This window comes from Nicotiana sylvestris, chromosome 5 (genome assembly GCF_000393655.2).
Source record: "Nicotiana sylvestris chromosome 5, ASM39365v2, whole genome shotgun sequence".
NCBI classification, from domain to species: domain Eukaryota; kingdom Viridiplantae; phylum Streptophyta; class Magnoliopsida; order Solanales; family Solanaceae; genus Nicotiana; species Nicotiana sylvestris.
In genome coordinates, this window is record NC_091061.1 from 158,157,252 (window position 1) to 158,174,598 (window position 17,347).

The 17,347-nt window shown below is 41.1% G+C and overlaps 1 protein-coding gene across 1 annotated transcript; it reads right to left on the bottom strand.

Moving 5' to 3' along the window:
- Positions 1-15,189: 15,189 nt before the first annotated feature.
- Positions 15,190-16,250, bottom strand: LOC138869548 (uncharacterized). Its single transcript, XM_070147174.1, has 2 exons — positions 16,019-16,250; positions 15,190-15,617 (listed from the first exon to the last, which is right to left on the bottom strand). The coding sequence occupies exons 1-2, from the start codon at positions 16,248-16,250 to the stop codon at positions 15,190-15,192; spliced, it is 660 nt and encodes a 219-aa protein (XP_070003275.1).
- Positions 16,251-17,347: the final 1,097 nt, after the last annotated feature.

The window sequence follows — 17,347 nt, forward strand, 5'->3', positions numbered from 1 at the left end:
GTCGGGATCAATTTCCATAGGGAGCTAGATATTGGAGTTGAGTGTCTATCTAGATGAGAGTTGTATATTTTCTCTTACTTGCACTTCTACTCATTTTTGGTTTGATTTATAATTCTAATTTTACAAAACTACAATGCTAAATTAAACTAAATAAAACTAAGGTTTAAACTATTGCGAGTTGTTCAAATGATTAAAAGGCACTAGGGTAGTGACTTTTGCCTAGGTTGTGAATTGACGGATTCTTGAGTCTAAAGTTAGATTGTCACATTTGGGGAGTATGATATAACCATTGCACGATTCTACTCACTCTATACCTCTCGGTAATTCGAGTGATTTTGCCCGAATTGACTTTCTCAAGATTAATTGGGTATGCAAATTTGCACAAGCAATCAAGGTTCAAGTCAGATATTACTATCTCTAGGTTTAACCCTTTAATTGAGGCTATCAATTTCTTGAGTATGCCCCAATTCCTTGTTGGACTAATTTCATGGACTTAGGCTCTCTTTCTCAAGAAGAGCCAAAGTCTACTAGGCATAAACTAGTGTTTGCAATCACTAATTCACAATTTAAACCCTAAATTAGCCCAAATATAAAACACCCATAGACAATCAAGCATCAAAACACGAGACCCATCAATTACCCACACTAGGGTTGAGCCACAACCCTAGGTGATGGGTTTAACTACTCATAATTTGAGAAGAAAACAAAGAAATAGAAGAAGAAAAACTCATAATAATTAATTGCTAAATTAAACTTGAAGATTCAATGTTGAAATAAAGCTAAAATTACTCAAAATAGGTAAAAGGAACGAAGTCACGAGCGCAACTCTCAATACAAAACTGTCTGATGACCTAAAAATGGGAAAAGAATCTATTTATACTAGGGTAAAAATTCTGGACAAAAATACCCCTATGGGGCTAGTTTGGACCGCACAAAATCGAGTGCGGCCATCTAAAATCGAGTGTGGCCGCACTAAGGCTCGGGGCTTGAATAATTAGCTCTTTGAACTTGGGCAATGCAGACCGCACGAAATCGAGTGTGGCCGCGGTGGCTTCCATTGCGGTCTACACAAAAAGGATCGCGGACCGCATTGAGCTTCAACCTCCAAAACACCACCTCTCTGAACCTTGGCTCCATAGACCGTACGAAATCGAGTGCAATCAAGGTGAACTCAATGCGGACCGCACAAAACCCCTTGCGGCCGCATTGCCATTTGGCCTGAAAAGCAGCCTCTCTGAACTTCACTTGTGCAGACCGCACAGAATGGTATGTGGTCGCACTGGCCCTATTTGACTGAGCTTTGTCGTATCTCGGTACTTGTGCAAGTTTCACTCATTTTTGAGCTGGTTTTTGATACATTGTCACCTTGTTGATCAAACCTGCAATCAAGCACAACTTGTGAGCCTTTGGGATTATTTTGTACATATTTCTAATCAGAACTTAAGCAAGAAGGAGTGTACAATGCATCATATTTCCTAGTTATCATCCATCACGACTGGGTCTTTAGGGTCGTCCCAAGTTGGTATCAGAGCCTAGGTTACATAGGTCTCGAGAGTCATGATCCGGTTTAGTAGAGACTCGCGAATCGGTATAGAGACGTCTGTATTTATCCCTGATAGGTTGTAGAACCTTTAGGAAAATCTTCATATTCTTGATATTCTTGTCGTGCGAACTTGTTGATCCGAATACTAAACTTTTGTTATTCCATTCTCTCACAGATGGTGGGGACACGTGCTACCGGGCAGGGTGGACGACCACCAGTTCCGCCAGTTGGGGCCACCAAAGGCCGAGGACGCGGTCGAGGCCGTGGTAGGGGCAGAGCAGCTAGGGCAACATCTGCAGATCCACCAGCTACCCTAGTTCAGGATTAGGTCCCAGTTATGGACGCTACAATAGCACCGGCTCAGGAAAGAGCTGTGCCCATTGTGATTTCAGGCCTTCAGGAGGCTTTAGTTCAGATTTTATCAGTGTGTACAGGTTTGGCTAAGGCAGTTTCAGTTACTACGGCCGCAGCTACTTCTCAGGACGGGGGAGGCAACCAGACTCCCATTGCTCGCACACCTGAGCAAGTGCAGGGACTCCAGACACCGAGGGCACCTCCAGCCCAGCCAGTTGCACCAGCTCAGGAGTTTGTGGTACCAGTTATGCCGGACGATGAGCGACATCGACTAGAGAGGTTTGGTAGACTCAAGCCTCCGACTTTTAGCGGTGCAGAGGAAGAGGATGCCCAGGGTTTCTTAGATAAGTGCTAGAGGGTGCTTCGTATAGCGGGGATTCTAGAGACCTGTGATATAGCTTTTACCACCTTTCAGTTTTCTGGGGTTGCCTTCACTTGGTGGGAGGCGTATGAGAGGCGTAGGCCTGTTGGTGCAGCTCCCCTTATCTAGTAGTAGTTCTCTGTTCTCTTTCTGGAGAAGTACGTGCCACAGTCTTGTTGAGAGGACCTATGCAGGCAGTTCGAGCAGTTGCATCAGGAAGAGATGATTGTGACACAGTATGAGATGCGGTTCTCTGAGTTAGCTCGTCATGGGGTCTGGTTGGTTCCGATAGATAGAGAGAGGATTATGAGGTATGTTGATGGTCTTACATATCAGCTTCTGATTCTCATGACTAGGGAGAGGGTGACAGGTTCTACTTTTGAGGAGGTTGTTGACATCGCCCGTGAGATTGAGTCGATTCGTTGCTAGGAGCAAGAGGAGAGGGAGGCCAAGAGACCTCGGGGATCTGGTAGCTTTAGTGGTGCTCCTTCGAGGGGTCAATTCCAGCAGGACAAAGGTCGCCCATTCAGGCAGGCTCATTCAGCTCACCCAGGTTATCGTGGGGCATCATCGGGTCATGGTTCTCACCGTTCTTATCAGAGCCACTCATCACTTAGTGCCCTTCCAACCCAGAGTTCATCCCGTGCTCCATCAGTACAGGGTTCTTCCATGCCAGGTCCTTCTACTGGCCACTCTGGTGCTAGGGGTTCCCTTCAGTCCCAAACTCCAACACGGGGAGTTGTTATGAGTGTGGAGAGGCATATGATGAGGCAGTGTCCTCGTCTTCATGATGGTCAGTCTCAGCAGAAGGGTCAGCTCTTGACTTCTGCTCCAGTTACTTCACCACCCACCCAGCCAGCTAGGGGTGGAGGTCAGTCTGCTAGGGGTCGCCCTAGAGGGGGAGGCGATCAGGTGGTGGTCAGGCCCGTTTCTATGCCTTACCAAGTAGACCAGATATTGTTGCTTCAGATGCCATGATTTCAGGTATTGTTTCAGTCTGCCACAATGATGCCTCTGTATTATTTGATCTCGGTTCCACCTTTTCTTATGTGTCATCATACTTTACCTGTTATCTAGATACGCCCCGTAAGTCTCTTGTTTTACCTATTCATGTATCTACTCCAGTGGGCGATACCATTGTTATAGATCGTGTGTATCGGTCGTGTGTGGTGACTGTTGGGGGTTTGGATACCTGAGTGGATCTTTTATTATTGTGTATGGTGGATTTCGATATCATTTTGGGCATGGATTGGCTATCTCCGTGTCGTGCTATTCTGGACTGTCATGCCAAGCTAGTCATATTGGATGTACCGGGTGTGGCACGGATTGAGTGGCGAGGTATGATTGATTATGTTCCCACTAGAGTGATCTCATTCTTGAAAGCCCAGCATATGGTTAGGAAGGGTTGTCTTTTGTATCTAGCCTTTGTGAGGGATGTCAGTGCAGAGACTCCTAGTATTGATTCTGTTCATATTGTGAGGGATTTTCCCGATGTGTTTCCTGCAGACCTGTCAGGCATGCCACCCGACAGGGCTGTTGATTTTAGTATTGACCTGGTGTCGGGCACTCAACCCATTTTTATCCTGTCGTATCATATGGCACCGGCGGAGTTGAAAGAGATAAAAGAGATACTTCAGGAACTCCTCGATAATGGGTTCATTTGGCCTAGTGTGTCACCTTGGGGTGCGCCGGTTCTATTTGTGAAGAAGAAGGATGGCACTGTGAGGATGTGCATTGATTATAGGCAATTGAACAAAGTAACATTTAAGAACAAGTATCCTTTGCCTCGCATTGATGGTCTATTCGACCAGCTTCAGGGAGCGAGGGTGTTATCCAAGATTGATCTCTGTTCGAGTTATCACCAGTTGAAGATCAGGGACTTAGATATTCTTAAAATAGCTTTTAGGACCCGATATAATCATTATAAGTTCTTAGAGATGTCATTTGGGCTGACCAATGCCCTAGAAGCGTTTATGCATTTGATGAACATCGTGTTTCAGCCTTATCTCGATTCATTTGTCATAGTCTTCATTGATGATATTCTGGTATATTCGCGTAGTCAGGAGGAGCACGCGGAGCATTTGAGAGTTGTGTTGCAGAGATTGAGGGAGGAGAAGCTTTATGTAAAATTCTCCAATATGTAAAATTCTCCAAGTGTGAGTTTTGGATCAGTTCAGTGGCTTTTTTGGGGCATGTGATGTCCAGTGAGGGTATTCAGGTTGATCCGAAGAAGATAGAGGCGGTTCAGAGTTGGCCCAGACTGTCTTCAGCCACAGAGATTCATAACTTTCTTGGTTTGGCGGGTTATTATCACCATTTTGTTCAGGGATTCTCATCTATCCCGTCGCCCTTGACCATGTTGACTCAGAAGGGTGTTTCATTTGTATGTTCAGACGAGTGTGAGGAGAGCTTTTAGGAGCTCAAGCAGCTTTGACCACAGCTCCAGTATTAGTTTTTCCATCAGCTTCAGGTTCATATACCATGTATTGTGATGCTTTGAGAGTTGGTATTGGTTGTGTTTTGATACAGAAGGGTAGAGTTATTGCTTATGCTTCTCGTCAGTTGAAGCCCCATGAGAAGAACTACCCCGTTCATGATTTGGAGTTGGTTGTCATAGTTCACGCGTTGAAGATTTGGAGGCATTACTTGTATAGTGTGTCTTGTAAGGTGTTTACTGATCATCGCAGCCTCCAGCACTTGTTCAAACAGAAGGATCTTAATTTGAGGAAACGGAGATGGTTGGAGTTGCTTAAGGATTATAATATCACTATATTGCACCATCCGAGAAAGGACAATGTGGTCGCTGATGCCTTGAGCTGAAAGGCGGTGAGTATGGGGAGTTTGACATATATTCCAGTTGGGGAAAGACCTCTTGTAGTTGATATTCAGGATTTGGCCAATCAGTTCTTGAGGTTAGATATTTCGAAGCCCAGTCGGGTATTGGCTTGTGTGGTTTCTCGGTCTTCCTTATATGATCGTATCAGAGAGCGCCAGTATGATGATCTGTATTTTCTTCTCCTTAAGGACAGAGTTCGGCATGATGATGCCAGAGATGTGACCATTGGTGATGATGGGGTGTTGAGGATGCATGGCCGGAGTTGTGTGCCCAATGTGGATGGGCTTCAGGAGTTGATTTTGGAGGAGGCCCATAACTCGCGGTATTCCATTCATCCAGGTGCCGCGAAGATGTATCAGGATTTGAGGCAGCACTATTGGTGGAGAGGAATGAAGAAAGATATTGTGGGATTTGTGGCTCGGTGTCTCAATTGTCAGCAGGTGAAATATGAGCATCAGATACCGGATGGCTTGCTTCAGCAGATGGATATTCCCGAGTGGAAGTGGGAGAGGATCACTATGGACTTTGTTGCTAGACTTCCACGGGCTTTGAGAAAGTGTGATGCTATTTAGGTGATTGTGGATCGACTGACCAAGTCCGCGCACTTCATTCCTGTGTGTGCTATTTATTCTTCAAAGCGGTTGGCAGAGATCTATATCCAAGAGATTGTTCGGTAGCATGGTGTCCCAATTTTCATCATTTCAGATAGGGGCACTCAGTTTACATCATAATTTTGGAGGTCTATGCAGCGAGAGTTGGGTACTCAGGTTGAGTTGAGCACAGCTTTTCACCCTCAGAAAAACGGGCAGCCCGAGCGTCCTATTCAGATATTGGAGGACATGTTGTGTACTTGTGTCATTGATTTTGGAGGGTCATGGGATCAGTTTCTACCGCTTATAGATTTTGCTTATAACAACAGCTACCAGTTGAGTATTCAGATGGCTCCATATGAAGCTTTGTTTGGGAGGCAGTGTACATCTCCAGTTGATTGTTTCAAGCCCAGTGAGGCTAGGCTATTGGGGACAGACTTGGTGCAGGATGCTGGATGCCTTAGAAAAGGTGAAGGTGAGTCATGAGAGCCTTCGTACAGCGCAGTCAAAGCAAAAGAGCTATGCTGATAGGAAGGTTCGGGATGTATCCTACATGGTTGGCGAGAAGGTTCTCTTGAAGGTTTAACCCATGAAGGGTGTTATGAGATTTGGGAAGAAAGGGAAATTGATTCATCGGTTCATTGGGCCTTTTGAGGTGCTTCGGAGGATTGGGGAGGTGGTTTACGTGCTTGCTTTGCCACCCAGCTTATCGAGTGTGCATTCGGTATTTCATGTTTCTATGATCTGGAAGTATATTGGAGATCCGTCTCATGTTTTGGATTTTAGCACGGTTCGATTGGATGATTTGACTTATGATATGGAGCCAGTAACTATTTTGGGTCGTCAGGTTCGAAAGTTAAGGTCAAAGGGTATAGCTTCAGTGAAAGTGCAGTGGAGAGCTCGAACCGTGGAGGAGGCTACCTAGGAGACCGAGCGGGAGATGCGGAGTAGATATCCCCACCTGTTTGAGGCTTCGGGTTTGTTTCTTGACTCGTTCGAGGATGAATGTTTGTTTAAGTTGGGGAGGATGTGACGACCCGGCCAGTCGTCTTATGAGTTACCGCTCTGTTTCCCCCATTTATGCTTTCTTATGCTTTGTTTATACGTGTTATGTGATATCGGGTTGGTCGAATCGAGTTCGGAAAGGATTTGGTAAGGTATGAGACACTTAGTCTCTTTAGAGTGAGTTTAAGTTGGAAAAGACAATCGGATGTTGACTTGTGTGTTAGAGGGCTAGGATGTGAGTTCCGATGATTCGGTTAGCTTCAGGGGGTGACTTGGGACTTAGGAGCAAGATCGGAATGAGTTTTGGAGGTTCGGAGTATATTTAGGCTTGAATTGGCGAAATCGAATTTTTGGCGATTTCTGGTTGATAGGTGAGATTTTGATATAGGAGTCGGAATAGAATTCCGAGAGTTTCAGTAGTTTCGTTGTGTCATTTGGGATGTGTGTGTAAAATTTTAGGTCATTCGGACGTGGTTTGGTCAGGTTTTTGATCATAAGCGGAATTTAGAAGTTTTTGAAAAATTAGGCTTGAGTCCGATGTATTTTGGTCGATTTGATGTTGTTTGAGGTGTTTTGAAGATTGGTACAAGTTTTAATAAGGTTTTGGGATATGTTGGTGCCATTGGTTGAAGTCCCAGGGGCCACGGGTGAGTTTTGGAGGGTTGAACAGACCATTTTGAGTTAAAGAAAAGTTGCAGATTTCTGTCCAGCTGTTGCAGGTATTTTCCTCTTCGCGTTCGCGAGTGGACCCTCACATTCGTGAAAAGTCAGTTGAGGAAGGTTGAATTTAAGCCTTCACGTTCATGAGGATAGATACACGTTCGCGAAGGGCTAAGTTTTTGTGCATCGCGTTCGCGGGGTAGTGTCGTGTTCGCATAGAAGAAAATGAGCGGCTGAGCTTCAGTGGATTTAATTCATCGCGTTCGCGATAGATGGAACGCGATCGCGAAGGACTGTCTGACTAAAGCATCATGTTCGCAATATGGGGGTCGCGATAACGAAAGAGGAATTTGGTCAAGGTTATTTTTGTGCTTTGTGAACGCGAGGCTTTGATCGCGTTCGCGAAGAAGGATTTTTAGGCCTGGGTAGAAGGTTTAAAAGGTCATCTTGTCCGCGAATGTGAGGTTTATTTCTTCCATTGTTGGTCGTTTTTGAAGCTTTTTGAAGGGGATTGAAGAGGAATTCAAGGGGAATCACTTGCATGTAAGATTCTTAGACTTAAAACTCGGTTCTAATGTGAGTTCCACCTAAATAATCATTGAAATTAAGCCTAAATTGAGGATTTAGGGCTTGAGATTAAGAGACTTTAAATGTGAATTTGAGGGGTCATTTGGACTCCGATTTTAGTGTTCTTGGTATGTATGGACTCATGGGAGAATAAGGATTCCGTTGATGTAATTTTTATCGAGTTTCGAGATATGGGACCGAGGGTCGGGTTTGGCCAATTTTTGAGATTTTTGGTACAATTTGATTATTTTCATTTGGGCTTCGTTCCCTTAGTATATTTTGAAGTCGTGATTTTGATTTTTGATAGATTCAACGCGAGTGGAGGACGATTCGAGGGTCAAAGGCGTCGCAGAGTAGTATTTTCACCGGTTTGAGGTAAGTAACCATTGTAAATCTGGAACTAAGGGTACAAACCCCGGTATTTAACTTGTTTTGATAAATGCGGTGACGCACATGCTAGGTGACGAGCGTGTGGGCGTGCACTGGTAGGGGTTGTGACTTGGTATGTCCCGTAGCGACTATTAAGCTGTGTATTTGATTTGGAATCTTATATTTTTCCGTACTTTAGTCATTTATACTGTATTATGGGTTGTATGTCATGTTTGGGGCCTTGTGCCAACCTGTTGAGACCCTTAGGGGCATTTTTACTGTTTTTCTCACTTTACTTGTTGAAAGCATATTCTCAGTCATGTTTTACCTGTTTAAATATTTAAAACTAGTTTTATCACCCTACTTCTAATTGTGAGGACTGTTTGGGCTGAGTTCCCTAATTTCTATTGTTGTGCCAGAGAGGCTGTGAGGTTAATGACTGAAAGAGGTTGAGAACGTAATAGTGAGAATATTATATGTATATATTATGGATCGGGCTGCACGCCGCAGCGATACTTATATGGATCAGGCTGCACGCCACAGCGATATATATATATATATATATATATTGAATCAGGCTGCACGGCGTAGCAATATATGTATTGGATCGGGCTGTGCGCCGCATCGATATGACGATTGGGCTGTAGAAGCCCCTCCGGAGTCTGTACACCCCTAGTGAGCATAGCCGACTATCAATTACGGATCAGGCTGCGCCGCAGGATTTCTATTATTATGTGATATTAATGAGCCTGAGTGGTGAGAGTGAGTACTAAGTGACGAGAACGAGTCAGAGTGACTGAGAGGCTGCCTGACAGGCCATGTTCTGAGTGATACCTTGCTCGAGGGGCCCAGTTATGATATTTTCATTGATTTCACTCTTCTTTTAAAAATACCCTCTGTTGGAAAAGAAAAATTGCTATGTATATGATTTTAAGTTTTTAAACGGAAGTTGATAATTTTATGACGAAACTGGTTTTAAACTGTGAAATGGATTTGTTATCCTGTTGTTTATTTAGTTATATGATTTTTAACTGCTCGTCACTGCTTTCAGACCTTATTTACTTTAGTTACCTACTGAGTTGGCGTACTCACGTTACTCCCTGCACCTTGTGTGCAAATTCAGTCAGAGTGAGGGTCCTCAGTTGATCCAGAGGTTGTCGGAGATTTCAAGGTAGCTGCATGGCGTCCGCAACCCTGTTTTCTCTTTCTTATCTTGTTATTTTTTGAATTTTTCTAGACTTTTATTGTATCAGACAGTCAGTTATGTAGTGGAGGCTCTAGACTCATGATACCAGATATTTGGGGCTATGTAGTTTTCATGTTTATTTGACTTCCGCATATGTAATTGTATGTTTAACGCTTATTTTGGAAATTTGGTATTTAAACCTGTGGTAGAAATTGTTTTATAAAAGGAAATTGTTGTAGTTAATGGTTTGGGTTGGCTTGCCTAGTGATGTGATAGGCGCCATCACGATCGGGTATTGGGGTCGTGACAGTATACTAGCACAAGAAGTCGGAGTAAAACTACTCTCATAATCAAGACAAATTATACTTTTATCTTGTGCTACAATCATCAAGATATTTTTCACAATAGTATCTTTGATTGTGAATATGATTTATTAATTATGAGAACCATTAATTTAATCTTCTGTGCATGAGTTAAGACTCCATACACTAAATTGTCTACTACATAACTAAAGGACACACATGTAACAAATGATATATTTAAAATAGTACTTTATTGAATTGAATAAATTAAACAAATAATTGTTCCATAAAAATAAAATACAATGCTATGTCTAAACCACATAATTAATAGTATATCCCAACAAGAAACCCAGACAGAACCCCACATCGAAGGAGTTGCAGCAAAGCATATTTTCTATTAAATTCGTAGCTTCTTCAACTAGGCCTTTTCTACCAAGAATATCAACCATACATGAATAATGATAGAAATTGGGATATAAGTTATGCTCTTTCTTCATCTTGTCAAAATATAACTGCCCTTTGTCAACCAAACCCATATGGACACAAGCAGATATAACCGACACACAGGGGCGGCCCTTCCATAAAGCAAGTAAAGCAATCGTTGTAGGCCCCATATATGTGGGGCCCCATTTTTTGTTATACTATAATAGATTATGTATAAGTTTCAAAAAGAGTTCTGTAAAATGAATAAGTTTGATTTCTTTCTAACAAATATAGAGAAGAAGGATTTGCAATTACTATGACTTCTACTAAGGAAATTGCACTAGAAATAAATATCGAACCCGAATTTCGTAAGAAACGTGTGATATATAGGAAGTAACAATTTGATGCAAATATTGATAATGAAATTTTAAAATCTTTCGAAGAGTCCTTTAGAGTTGATTACTTTTATACATAATAGACAAGGTTATTTTTTATCAATTTAAAATAGATTTGAACAATTCGAAACATATGAAAATATTTTTGATTTTCTATTTGGCAATAAAAACTAAAATCACTAGATGTTGGAAATTTGAAAAAATATTACCTTAATCTTGAATGTTCCATAAAGCAGAATAACCAATTAGATATTGATGGTTTAGGCTTATTTTCTAAATTAAAAGTATCAAGAAAAATAGTACAATTAGAAGATAATAGTTTAATTGATACACTTAATCAAATAAAAAGATTTAATTCTTTAACAAATGCCTAAATTGCTTATAGAATAATGTTCATAACTCAAGTTAATGTTGCTTCAGCGGAAAGAAGTTTTCAAAATTAAAATTGATAAAATCTTGCCTAAGAACAACAATGTAACAAAAAAGGTTAAGTGGATTAGCTATAATATTGAGAAATACTTATTAGGACCTATTGATTATAAGAAAATTAAATAAATTTGTATCTAAGAAAAGCTAAACAAAAATAGACTTCAAATAAATAATAAAAAAAAATTAAAAAGTTAAGGCCCCTCATAAAGTTTGGCTTTAGGCCACAAAATTCGTCGGGCCGCCTCTACCAACACATAAGTCACTTCGGTTGGGTAAAATCCAACTAACTTCATTTTCTCAAACAATGTCATAGCCTCTAAAGTCTGCACATTTCTAGCAAAGCCAGAATCATTGAATTCCATAATACAACATTTTACACCTTAGCGTTTGAAAACACAATATAGGCTTTGTTAATATGTCCAAATCTTGCATATAAGTCTCAAGAGAGGAAGCCACATAAAGATTCGGACCAAAACCAGTCTTCCGGACTATAGTATACACCTGGTTCCCTTCTAACAAAGCAGCCTGACGAGCACATTATGTATATGATTTTCTTGCTCGTACTTGTCAAATTATAGTATAATTTATGATATCATCTACAGATATTGAAGAATCTATGCAACAAATTCATATTATTCATCTTACTTTAAGAGAGTCTATTCGGTGAAAAGAGTTGGATTTATAATATACTTGAAAACAAGAACAATTGTTTTTGATTTGTAAGTTAAAGTAGTTGAGCTTTTGTGCATCCACTTGATATAAGATTAATTATAATGGAGTTTTAGAAAGTTTTATTTTCTTTCGATTAACAAATAATATTTCTACCACATATCTTTCATTTAATTTTGCCTCTTTCGATTAGCATAATAAAACAAAAGACTCATACTATTGACATAGAAAATAGCTTATCTCAAATGAGTACATTGTATAAACATAAAGCCTCTTTCGATCAGCTTTAGCTAAATTCTCTAACTTGGCTAACTGATTTTCTTCTTTCGAATGAAAACTCAAGAAATCAAGATAAATTTTTTTAAATAATTAAATATAATTACTTCAAATTATCACACAGACATATCTAGCTATAACTATCCCTGTTTTTTTCTTGCTTCATTCGATAGCAAAGATTAATACAAGGAATATTATACTATTTAATATGTAGATATAATAAAGTTGACTAATATATATTCATTGCTCTTGATGTAAAAATTAACAAGGAAGTACTCTCTCTCAAAAATAATAAAAAGATCAAAATTTTTATTATAATAATACATCACTCTTCTCCACTTATCCCAAATGAAGAAAATTACTCCATGGAGAAAATTAGGTGTCACGACCCAAATTTCTCCTATAGACCATGATGACGCCTAATGTTACCGCTACACAAGCCTACAATGAACTAACTCTTTGATTCTTTCTTTAAAAAATTTGAAATAGTTGTTTTTCGTTTGTGCATAAATAAGAAGTAAGAATTTAATAAAAATAAGAGATCAAGATTTTTAAAGCATGTGAGATAAGTAAAATAACTCAAAACCTTCAAGTGTCTACTCGCATGAATCTCCAAGACCTGGTGTCACAAGTGTATGAGCTACTAGCAGAATATACAAAAGAATACTACACTACTGTCTGAAGTGAAATATACAGAAGATACAAGAAGAAGAAAGGTTGTGGCTGCTGCAGAACAGGATAAGAGGGCAGCTCACTGCGAAGTTTCGTAGTAGTCAAGGATGCACGCCGGGTTGATATCCAGATGCACCTGCCTCAAATCATGCACATTTAGTGCAGAAATGTAGTGTGAGTACATAAGCAACATGTACCCAGTAAGAAAATAATCTAATCTCGAAGAAGTAGTAACGAGGGGTCGACTTCGACACTTACTATGGGCCAACCATATAATATATAAAATTCTTATTAAACATGAGATATATAATGACAACAGAACTCGAAAGCAAGAAATAAATAAACAACCCTTTCACTGATAGTAAGTATTAAATCAATTTCCCTCATTTAACCATTTACTTCTCAAACTAATGAAACAATATCAAATATAGTTGGGCTTCTAGTATTATTATGCACGAATTATACCTAGGACGTACGACCCGATCCAAAATACATGTACATATACCGTGTGCACTGTCGAGGGTCGAACAATACTAACCATAGATGCATCTATTAACCTAGCGAGGCAAATGGCCCGCTCTCATGGGAGCAGTGAAAATTAACTCCGCTCGCGGAATATACTTGCGACGCGATTTAACATAGATTTCTCAAGTTATCATAATATCCCACAATCTTTCCAAAACAAGAAATTAAAATAGGAACGTTTAAAATCTTGAAATCCTCAATCTCAACTCTATTTAAGGAAATTAGTAAGCATAATGAAATAATGGTGTCAACAAAGCATGGTGCAGACCAAAAACTACCGGACATAAGCATCATTAGTAGCTACGTACGGACTCTCGTCACCTCGTGCGTACGTAGCCCCCACAAATAAAAGCACATATTAATAAATTCATATATAGAGTTAATTCCTTCTTACAATGTTAGAAAAGAGATTTACTTCGTCTCAAAGCCTAGTTTCCGTTCCAAGATTACGGTTAAACCCCCAATTCAGTGCCAAACGACTTGAAACTAGTCAAATATTATATAAAATAGTCAATACATGCTCAGAAGTTCATATCCTAATTATCAAAGTGATTATCCAACCCCAATTAAAGAATCCCTAAAATTCACCCCCTGGCCCACATGCCCGGATTCCGAAAATTTTAGAAGAAAGGTGTTACCCATAACCTCATGAACTCATACATATAATTTCCACTAAATTCCATATTATTTTCATGGTTAAATCCCATTTTTATCAAAAACCTAGGTTTTCACCAAAGCCCATAATTTTCATGTTAAATCTACTCATAAACTATGTATTTAACTCACAATAGATAGAAATTACATACTCTAAATAAATGGTGAAAATTCCTCTCTAACCAGCTCCAAAACCGCCCCCAAGAAGTAAAGAAATGAGCAAAAACGCTCAAACCCCAATTTAAAACAACCTCACTGCCTAGCGTTTCCCGTGGCTGCGGAGCTAGGGCCGCTCCTGCGCAACTGTTGCTGCGACCATTTTCCCGCGCCTGCATACCTTGTTGCTTCTGCGGTCACTGCCATTGCACCTGCGCGTTCGCAGGTGCTCAAAATTGTTCGCTTTTGTGGTCCTGGGCAGCCTTGGCTAGTCCGCTTCTGAGGCTCATTTCTTACACATGCGGCTCGCCAACAGGTGTGATCGCACCAGAAGCTGAAAGCTTCAGCATTTTCCTTCAATTCCAAACTTGATCCGAGCCTCATCCGTTTAACGCCTAGGGCCTCCGGAGCCCCGTCCAAACGTACCAATAAGTTTGAAATTATAAAAAGGACTCACTCAAACTCTCGGAATGCACAAAACGACATCAATACTAAGAATCACACCCAAACCAACTGAATAAAACATATGAACTTCAAGTTCTTCAACTTGCTCCGAACGCGTCGAAACATGCTTAAACTACTCGGAATGACACTAAATTTTATGTGAAAATATTAAATGACATTACGGACCTACTCCAACTTTCGAAATCAGAATCCGAACCCGATATCAAAAAGTTCACTCCCGGTCAAACTTCTCAAAATTCTTCAAATTTCTAAATTTTGCCAAATGACCCCGAAACGACCTACGGACCTCCAAATCTACATCTGGTCGCGCTCTTAAGTCTAGAATCACCCTACGGAGCTATTCCCAGGCTTAGAATCCTAATATGATGTCGATAATACAAAAACCTACTCCAAACAAAATTTAAAGAACTTTAAAACCTTCAAAGAGCTAACTTTCACTATTAGGCGTTGAAACGTTCCTTGGTCATCCAAAACCCGATCCAAACATACGCCCAAGTCCGAAATCATCATACAAACTATTGGAACCGTCAAATCCCGATTCAGAGGTCGTTTACTCAAAATATTGACCGAAGTCATACTTAGACTTTTAAGGCTAAACCATGGAACCAAGTGTTCGGATTTCAACATGAACTCTTCCAAATCCCAAACTAATCATCCCCGCAAGTTATAAAATAGTAAAATCACATACGAGGAGCCTTATTTAGGAAAAGGGGTTCTAAAAAGCAAAATGACTGGTCGGGTCGTTACATTCTCTACATCTTAATCAAACGTTCATCCTCGAACAGGTCTAGAATCATACCCGGAGTGCTGAATAAGTGTGGATATCTACTCCGTATGTCCTTCTCAGACTCCCAAGTCGCCTCATCGACTGGTTGGTCCCTCCACTGAACCTTTATCGCAGAAATCCTCTTGGACCTCAATTGGCGAACTTGCCTATCAACAATGGCAATTGGCTCCTCCTTATAACCCATGCTCTCATCTAGCTGAATCGTGCTGATATCTCCGGAGCATAGACACGTGAAAACCGGAAGAACTCCTGATAGACTGGGAGGCAAAGAAAGCTCATAAGTAACCTCTCCAACTCGTCTCAACACCTCTAACAGACCTATAAACGTTGGGCTCAACTTGCCCTTCTTCCCGAACCTCATGATCCCTTTGTTGGAAAGACTTTCAAGAGAAACTTCTCACCCACAATAAATGATAAATCATGCGCTTTCTGATCCGCGTAACTCTTCTTTCTAACTTGTGCTATGGAAAGTTGTTCCTAAATCAACTTTGCTTTTTCCAAGGCATCCTTCACCAAATCAGTACCATATAGCTTAGCCTTGTCGTGCTCAAACCATCCGATGGGAGAACGACATCGCCAACCATATAAACCCTCAAATGGAACCATCTCGATGCTGGACTAGTAACTATTATTGTAAGAAAACTCAGCCAAAGCCAAGAATCCATCCCAATACCCTCCAAAGTCAATCACACAGGCTCTGAGCATATCCTCCAAGATCTGAACTGTCCGTTCCGACTGCTCGTCAGTTTATGGGTGAAAAGCTATGTTGAGCTCTACACGGGTCCCCAACTCACTCTGTACTGCTCTCCAGAAATGTAAAGTAATCTGAGGGCCCCTATCTGATATGATAGAAATAGGCACACTATGCAACTGAACTATCTCCGAAATATAAATCTGGGTCAACCTCTCTGAATTATACGTAGTCACCAACGGAATGAAGTGCGCCAACTTGGTCAGCCTGTCGACAATGACCCAAACTGCATCAAACTTCCGCAAGGTTCGCGGCAACCCAACTACATAGTCCATAGTAATGCACTCCTACTTCCACTCAGGTATAGTCATCTGCTGGAGTAGGCCACCTGGCCTCTGGTGCTCATACATAACTTGCTGGTAATTTAGACACCTCGCAACATACTCAACTATGTCTTTCTTCATCCGTCGCCACCAATAATGCTGCATCAACTCCTGATACATATTTGTAGCACCTGGATGAATAGAAACTAAGAACTGTGTGCCTCCTTCAAAATCTTTTTCATCAGCCCATCAACATTAGGAACACGTAAGTGATCTTGGAGTCGCAGAACACCATCCTCGCTGATAGTAACCTCCTTGGCACCACCCTGTAGTACGGTCTCTCTGATAACCAACAAGTGTGGATCATCAAACTATCAGGCCATGATCTACTCCAATAGCGAAGACTGGGAAACGATGCATGCAATAACTCGGCTGGGCTCTAAAATGTCCAACCTCACAAGTCTGTTAGCCAAGGACTGAATGTCGAAATCTAATGGCCTTTCCTCAACTGAAATGAATGCCAAGCTACCCATACTCTCTACCTTTCTGCTCAAGGCATCCGCAACTACATTCGCTCTGCCCAGATGATAAAGAATGGTGGTATCATAATCCTTCAGTAACTCAAGCCATCTATGCTGCCTCAAATTGAGATCCGTTTGCTTGAACAAATGCTGCAAGCTGCAATGATCAATGTAAACCTCATAGGACACCTCATAAAGATAATGCCTCAAGATCTTAAGAGCATGAACAATCACGGCCAACTCCAAATTGTGTATATGGTAATTTTTCTCATGGGGTTTCAGCTTACGTGAAGCATATACAATAACTCGCCCCTCCTGCATCAACACACAACCAAACCAATGCGTGAAGCGTCACAATATACAATATACATCCCCGAACCGGAAGGCAACACTAGGACCAGTGCAGTAGTCAAAGTTGTCTTGAGCTTCTAAAAGCTCGCCTCGCAATCATCGGACCAACAGAACCAAGCGCCCTTCTGAGTCAATCTAGTCAAATGTGCTGCAATGGATATGAAGCCCTCCACAAACCGGTGATAATAACCTGCAAACCCCAAGAAGCTCCCGATCTCAATAGCTATAGTAGGACGA